At 34.1% G+C, this 8,392-nt stretch overlaps 1 protein-coding gene across 1 annotated transcript; it reads right to left on the reverse strand.

The window, feature by feature from the left end:
• Positions 1–344: 344 nt before the first annotated feature.
• Positions 345–8,175, reverse strand: LOC140442180 (uncharacterized). Its single transcript, XM_072533258.1, has 4 exons — positions 8,076–8,175; positions 6,338–7,785; positions 3,173–3,549; positions 345–697 (listed from the first exon to the last, which is right to left on the reverse strand). The coding sequence occupies exons 2-4, from the start codon at positions 7,783–7,785 to the stop codon at positions 345–347; spliced, it is 2,178 nt and encodes a 725-aa protein (XP_072389359.1). The 5' UTR covers positions 8,076–8,175.
• Between the last annotated feature and the right edge of the window lie 217 nt (positions 8,176–8,392).

Here is an 8,392-nt window from a genome sequence, read left to right on the forward strand (position 1 = left end):
TCGTGATTAGAAAATGGTAACATTTTTAGAATCATCTGTAATGTTTCTGGACACCGTATGTCCAAAAATCGGATGATAGTATAGCGGATATTTACTTCACTGTTTCGAGAGTTGTGGGAAAACTACTGTGCCCCTGAGACACCAAAGTCCAATAAACTTTTTCATTTCCTCGACAGATGTTTTCCATTGTTTCTCTCTTAGCGACCTATTATTACGACACCAAATTACCTCATTACCTCTTCTATTTGTTTCATTAGTAATTAGTTGAAAAATGTTGTCATCAAAAAATTGATAGAAGTCAACAGGTTATGCTTCAGACGTCAAATTGACATTAATTCGAGAATTTACAGTAAAAGACACATCAACAGTTCTTCCGTATCCGTCAAATCATCATTGTTATCATTATTGCGTGAAGGCGATACTCTTGGAGAATTATCTGCTACTGGATCTTCATTTTGGGTATAAGAATCAGAGAAAAGTAGAGGTTCATTTTCTGCTGCATTGTTCGAGTTCAAACTACTTCTACTGGATGCATTTGAGGGGCAGTAGTTCTTGTCAGTTACGTCATCATCACTAGAAAAATTACATTCATCTTCACTAGAGTTATCCCAATACTTTTCTAATTCTGCCTGCGTCAACGGTTTCTTTCTATCATCAAATAATAGTAGTAAATTAATAAAATTACAATCAATCACACCTGAAAGAGACAATATGAAATATAGTAAAACAACTAATCACTACTTATGTGTTGAAATAAAAGAAAAAACCTTTGTTCTTACAGTGTTATATTGAGAACTCAAAAAAGATGAGGTTGAAAGAATTTTGCTATTAATATTAGAGGTATAATCATAAATGATATGTTGAGGAACACCAAAAGTAAAGAGGACATGGTTTTCAAGGTAGTTAGTGACATTTTAGACGGTAGCTTTGCGTTGGGGATGGATTAAGGTATATTTGGGGAACCAGTCAGTCACGACGTTAACCATGAGAAACCTTTTTTTCTACGGATTAGGGGACCAATGAGGTCAATTGCAATGATTTACCAGGGGAATTCGTTTTTTTCTGGTTTCCCATTAAGACCATTTGAGAAACATTCGGAGATTTTCGAGTGCCACAGACTTGGTAAGAACGGACGTATTTGAGAATATCTTTTCTTAGTTTTCGCCGGTAAAATTTTTCTTTGACCCGGGATACAGTTTTGAAATAGCCTAGATGACCACAGGTAGCGGGTTTGACAAGATTTATAACGTCCTGTTTTTTGGGGAGAAGGTACTAAGACTTTCCATTTTATTTCGTTGGATTTATTCTTTGTCTACTTTCCATTGGGGTAAGTTATCGGGATTAGCTACAATTTTGGATCGTAAATTATTATACCAAGGTTCGATTCTATTTAGATCTACATTAAGAAAAGTTATTTCAGGACTTACTGGATTTTCGTCCAGAGGAACTTGTTCGTGCATTCTGCTAACAGCATCCGGTACTTTATGAAATAATTCTTTTCGGTGAACGAGAGTAAAATTATGTTGTTTTAGGCGCATGGCCCAACCACAAAGACGACCAGAGCGGTTTTTAAGGGTAATTAACCAGAGAAGGAAATAGTGGTCAGTGATGACTGTGAATCCGCCACTGACTATCATTTACACTAAATATTAACTACACAAAGGTTAAATGGTAGATACTGATTGATACCTGAGCGTATGATGCTGATGTGCAAAGGATGATAAGAAAAGGAAAAATTAACCTTTTGTTCCATCCACCCGTACGGTGGATACTATTGACCAAGTATCTTCCCCCATCAATACCGTAGAAGTAAATGCTGCCTCAGTTTGCAAACGTGACCCGTGACGATTCTATCTCTAGTGTGGAAAACCAAAAATGCGTCCAGAAAAATCCTCCGAAATATTTTCAGCTTAGAAACAATTCTTCTAGTAATAACTTCGCCAAGAACCGTCTATCAGAAATGAACTCCACACCTATCTCAACTTCAAAACAAAATTCTTCTACCGCATGTTGGAACTGACAGGGCAAAGGTCACACTCACCGTGAATGTCTTCGTCCTAGGAAAATATTTTGTTACCGATGTGAAAAGCTTGAAGTTACCTTCCCACAATGTATTCAAAAAACTAACTTACGGAATAAGTACCTACCACCGGTTATTATATTTTAAGTCACTCCAAAAAGCCCGATACCACTACCGTTTCTTCAAATAGATTTAGGAATAATTTTTCTCGAATTTACCGTTCTTCCGCATCTCACCAAAATACCGTTACGTCACGTCTTCTGATGAATGAGAAATGAATGAGAAAATTATCTCGCGCAAGTTAAAAACTTCTACCGTCTTTCCTCTCATAATAGAGTTTCTCCTATAGTGGTTTCTAAAAATACCGATAAAAGACCTTTCATATCTGTGAACATCTACAATCAAGATTTTACCGTCTTGTTTGATAATTACTTGTGCTGGACAACAAGGTCTTGAATTTGTTCTCAAAAATATCATCAAAATAAATAAATCTGTCAGTCCAAAAGTCTCCCTAGCAGACGGTTCGAAAAAAAGTAACCAGTCTTATCGATTTACCTATTCTTGCCGACGTCTTCAGAGTAATTCAATGGCTTGTAGTGCCATCTTTACCGTGTACCTATATTCTAGGAAGTAACTTCGCTGAACAATTTTGTCTCTATTGATTTCGATACCAACAAATGGAATACTAAATCTCACGAACCGATCCATACTTTTTTTATGACCCATCCAGAACTTCTCTTCCCGCAACTCTGTTCATTAGAGTCCCTTAGTTCGACTGAACGTACCTTAGCGGACAAACTCATCGATAATTTTAACGAATTTAATAGGGCTCACATTATAGGCTGCACAAACAAAATATAAATGACGATAGACACTGGTGTCTCAAAACCAATCAAGCGACGTCCTTTGCCTATGTCTCCCTATATGTCCAATATTTTAAATAAAGAACTGGATTCAATGCTACAGTTAGGTGTAATAGAACGTATTTGTACGTATTTGTACGTATTTGTACAATACAAGGAAGTGTCGCGTTAGGGTTCGGTTGATTTATCAGTAGACTATATTTTGTTGTTTCAGACACTATCATTTCTAGCAACTCATCAGTAATAAATAATTCCAACAGTTGCACACAACTCATCTCTGAATATTTACTGTAATCCACTTTTGGAAAGTTGCGCGGCGTATAATGAAGGTCTCCATCATTATAAGTTGTAGGTTCTGGCAGATCAATTACCATTCGGAGATTTGTATTAGTTTTTATTTCATAAGAACTATTTACGTTCTGCAAATTCTTATCATAGCTTGCTTCTAGGTCTGATTGTACACCTCCTAGACGGTCAGAGTCTGCAAATACAACTTCCGCACCTGCACGAAGTTGACGAGGATTCAAGTTATCCGGGTCACCACCTTCGTCTTCGTCACCTGAATCCTCATCCGTAAGGAAATTTGATTCAGGCGGCTCAATAAAAATGCCTGTTACATCATCTCCTTCATATGCGATATCTAAAGCTTCCTGTAGTGTAATTCTGCTGAAATTATAAAAAGATATGTTTTGACTACATAACCGCCTAGTGGGTCCAAATGGGTACAGCAATATTTACATGAATTTTTAACTGCCCCTTGTAATTTTGATACAAAAATATGCACACTACGTTATATTTTAAGATTTTTTAAAATAAGTAAAATTGATTTGATCCTAGTATTCCCAAAAAAAGGTACTGAAAATTTACTTACATAAATCGGATGTCCATTATCAAACACTTTTTACTATAACACGATTTTCTAACTTCCTTAGCTTGTGAAATCTAATAAAACACTGATGAGTATTCATCAACGCAGGTTCAGACAAGTCTAAATAAAGTACACATGCGGTAAATTTAATGTTGGTTGCCTGTTTTATTATAATTTTATTGTGTTAAACAATACCTTTACAGCTGGGTCCATATGGTGACTGTAGGCGCTAATGGGTTAAGGCTTGAGTAGGCCCTAGGCAACATTGTAATTTCGGGCCTATTTTTCAGGCTAACGCAAAGTATATATGGCGCATACTTTGAATTTGGTAGTTCTATAAACATAGATCTACATGCATAACATATAGTAGGTATGTATTTCTATTTAATTATCGAATTAAAAAAAAAGGAAAAAATAATATAAAAATTAAAGAAATATAATTTATTAAAACAAACAATAATACTTAAACAAATACACAATAGTTATATTGCCATTTTTCTTAGTTTTAAATCTGCAAACTCCTGATATTAGTTTGTCATCATTAATAGAGTTCTATTATATACTCCTTTTATATATAAAGTAATGATAAAATATTTAATTTTTGTTTGCCTACCTAATGGGATCGTAAAAAAATTTTATTCTGAATTCAGTTGTGTTTAAATTAGGGAATGTTGCAATAATATTATTTTCCTGAATAAATGACCACATGAAGAGAGGCGAAATAATGTTTCTTTACTTATAAAAGTCTTAAATAATTGTAATACTTCATTTTTCAGTTGTGCTAGGTGTAAATCTCTCTAGTGTTCTCGTTGTTTAATTTCTATATTGAAGAGTCACTAACATCACTATTATGAAAAATTGTTTTAAATTTATTATTAATAGTTTTATATCCCTCAGATCTTCTTTTAATGTTGCTAATTAATGAATCGCATACAATAATAAAAAATATTAACTTTAAAATGTCTTTGCCACTGAATCTTTTTTCTGCCGCTTTTTTACATTAGTAAATGCAATATATTTTTTTGCTTCTTTTTCTGAATTGTCGAAATTACCTCTAACCTCTAACTAACAACTAACATCTAGGTATGTATCAATGAATCATATATTAAAACTGCTGTATTTATGGATTCGTCTTTTTGTTAAAAAGTTTTGTTTGAAGCATATAATATATTCTCTCTAAAATATTTTCCCATATAAAAATAATTAACAATAGATACTTAAATGTATTAAGCTTTTATGTAAACCGACAGTGTCGGACTTTGTTTATTTTTTCACATTTGGTTGAGGAAAAATGACATAAACAATGTTCAATTTCTTTATATTCTCCCTTTATTCCTTTAATGATTTCAAAGCATCAGAACGAGTAGATCACGTGGTGTCACAAATAGGTTTAATACTCAAGTGTTTGCGCTTACAAAAATTTTTCCCAAATGATGTTGAAAAAGTGGTCATTTCAATGCAAATTTCAACAGCAGAATTTCCAATTTTTAATGAACAAATTTTTTAATGAATGAATTGTGCATATTATAAAATGGACAGAAAAAATAGGTTGTTTTATTATATTTACCTGACATATTAAACGCATTATCATAACTGTGTCCCCGACAGTTAGTGATGTCTAAATCTAAATTATTTAAAAATTCTAAAATATCTTTCTCCAAGTTTTCATCAGTATGAGAAAATATAAGTAAAAATCTCAAAAATCTTTATACTAGGTACTTGGAAGAACATAGCGAATAATGCCGGTTAACTGATCTACGTGAGATATATCAATTGTTGAATCAATAATTAGAGAGTAAAATTTGGCTACCTTTGTTTTGTTCACTATTGCGAGTAAATTTTTCGGTATAGTAGAAATAAATTCATCACACATTATAGACGACAAATAGTTTATAGTACCGGTTCCGCAGTTTACATATTTTTTTATGTGTTCTCGCAAAAATAGATCGGACTCGGATAAATATTCCAAAGCCCTATAGAATTACCATTATTTTCGCTAAAAGACACTTTATTTTACCACGAAACGCTAAAGAGTAGGGGAATGACGGGTAATTACGAACACTTAAGGAAAATAATTGTTTATTTGAAATATAAAAATGTTGAAAACTCGGAAACCACTACAGAGTGGCTAACAGTAATACAGCTATTAATTTTTGTTATTGGATAATCAAAAATAAAAATTTTAATAATAAAAAAACTCAATTAAAAATTTTCACGAAATGTCGGGTAATAATAAACATGAGAAGAGTAATGGCGAACAGTATTACCTATTAACAAAAATCACATTATTTATAGTTGTCCGGTGTGTCCGAGCCGCTGCATAATTTATGCACCCATCCACCACATATAATGCAACGGAACCAAAGTTCGCTTTTCCCGAACTCACCACAAATTAAACAAGATTCTCCTTCATTACAATCGTCGGTATTAATATCGTCATTGTCATCAGATTCATCATCTTTATATGATGTCGAATCTTCCTCTTCGCTTGAAGATTGTAGTACTTTTCTCTTTGCAGTTTTATTTTTCTTTTTTAAAAATTTTTGTTTTTCAATTTCTTTTTCCATTTTTTGTTTCCTTCTAAGCTCCTTTTGTTCGAGTTCTAATTTCAAAGGCGTTAAGGTTAATATTTCGGATCTTTGTTTTTTTCTTCCACCCATCTTCGGAACAGATATCTTTTGTTTTTCTTTCGGTAAAGGCAAGATATCGTTGATTGAAACATTTTCGGTATTTTCACATATCTGGTTTTCTTTGGAAGGGCCTGGTTGGGGTTCCAGTAAATCTTCTTGAATAGTTTGTGAAAGACCTTCTTGGCAATTATTTTGTTGAGTTTGATTATCGTTTGAACTGTAAAAGTCTTCTTCATTAAATGTATTTCGGTTGAATGGAAAAATTCCGGTCTTCTCAAAACCGTTTGCAGCTTTGTCTATGCTTGCAACTCTAGTATACGCCTTTGAGAATAAAGTGCTTATATGGCACATTTCAATTTTCTCATAGGGTTGAGATTTTAAAAACGAATCACATTCAACGTCATATGCTCGCTTCAATGATGAGAAAAAGCTAACGTCTAGTGGTTGCAGACGATGCGAGGTATGTGGACGTATTGACAGCATAATGATACCATTTTCTTTGCAAAAATTATAAATTGCAATAGAGCAATGACTGGAGTGATTGTCCAGCACCAGTAAAATGGGATCACCTCTTGTAGGTTTATTGGTTTTCGCAAAATGTTGAATCCAAAACAGGAACACTTCTTCGTTCATCCAACCGCTTTTTGAACAGGAGTACAAAGAACCTGGAGGCCCATCCTTTTCTAAAGCAGGATTTCTTCTCAGTCTTGGATAAATGAATAGTGGAGGTGTAAAAGATCCGCTGGCACTCATACAACAGCATACCGTCATGTTCTTGCCTCTTTCTCCACTTGTAACGGCTCCAACTTGTTTTTGGCCTCTAGGTCCAATGATCCGATTAGGCCTATTTACGTTTGTAATGCCAGTGTCATCGACATTAAATATTCGAGTAGGTGGAAACTTGTATTCATTGTACAGCTTACCCAAATTGTCATAAAACCTTGAGACTTGATCCTTATTGAAACCTTGAATGCGATTAAGACTCGTTGCTTCAGGTTTACGGAAACTTAACTCAGGATGCCTTGACATGAATCCATATAACCAGTCTTTACCTGCTTCTTGTTTTTCTCTGTTGAAACTATGTTTTAAGTTTAATTTCTCTGCATAGGCGAAGGCCTCTTTTCGCAACTGAATTGGGGTTAATCCATAAAATATTTTAGATAACGTTAGTAAATGACGACTCATTTCTTCTTCCTGTTCATTTGAAAAGAGAGTGTTTGCACCCAGCCTACCTTTGTAAAAGCCTCTAGAGACTCTGTTTTGTAATGTTGTAACAGATATATTAAATTGGCGTGCAGCTTCCCTTAGGCCATAACGTCTTTCTTCAATTGCCTTTAGAGCAGCTTTCATTTGATCATCAGTCCATGAAAATTTGTTGGTACTTCGTTTCCGTTTAAAAGGCATCTGAAAAAGATACAAGTTGTTAAATAAGCAAAAGAAAAGCAAAAATGTAAAGAATCTAAGCCAAATTATTAAAAGAGTAAACGCGAACACTTGGCGGGTAATCGCGAACATCTGTTCGTGATTACCCGATTTGGAAATGAATATGAAGAAACGAAACAATCATAATATACAAATGTACAATTGTAAATGCATTTAACTTCTCCGTAATAGGACAATTTTATAGGTTAAATAATAGTAAGTTGACTAACTCTAACAATTTAAATGAAACCATCAAGTGTTTAGATACATACCTTATTTTCTGAATTGCTAAAATTGTAGTGCAAGCACCAAAAACAAATAAATCGCTGTAAAAAAATCCACAAATACGGGGCAACTGTGTATCTATGCCACCACGTGCAGACGCAGACTAGTAGCGTCTATCTTCTTTGCTAGTAGGAAGCACGAAATGAAGTTTACAACGGAACGATACAGATGACGCAATCACCCGCTGTTCGCTATTACCCGTCCCGTCGTTCCCCTATTAAGAAATAAATTTGATTGTCGCTACCACACGTTTAATTACTTCCCTCCAATATTTTTTTTTCATTCGCCCCATTCCCATTTGTTT

Source organism: Diabrotica undecimpunctata, chromosome 5 (genome assembly GCF_040954645.1).
Source record: "Diabrotica undecimpunctata isolate CICGRU chromosome 5, icDiaUnde3, whole genome shotgun sequence".
NCBI classification, from domain to species: domain Eukaryota; kingdom Metazoa; phylum Arthropoda; class Insecta; order Coleoptera; family Chrysomelidae; genus Diabrotica; species Diabrotica undecimpunctata.

Excerpts from the sequence above, each read along its gene's own strand:
- LOC140442180 (XM_072533258.1), bottom strand. The coding sequence starts at position 7,785 with ATGCCTTTTAAACGGAAACGAAGTACCAACAAATTTTCATGGACTGAT. Across the intron at positions 3,550-6,337 it reads TTAGAACTCGAACAAAAGGA|CAGAATTACACTACAGGAAG; the intron begins GCTTAGAAGGAA and ends TTATAATTTCAG. Across the intron at positions 698-3,172 it reads CTTTCCAAAAGTGGATTACA|GTGTGATTGATTGTAATTTT; the intron begins GTAAATATTCAG and ends TGTCTCTTTCAG.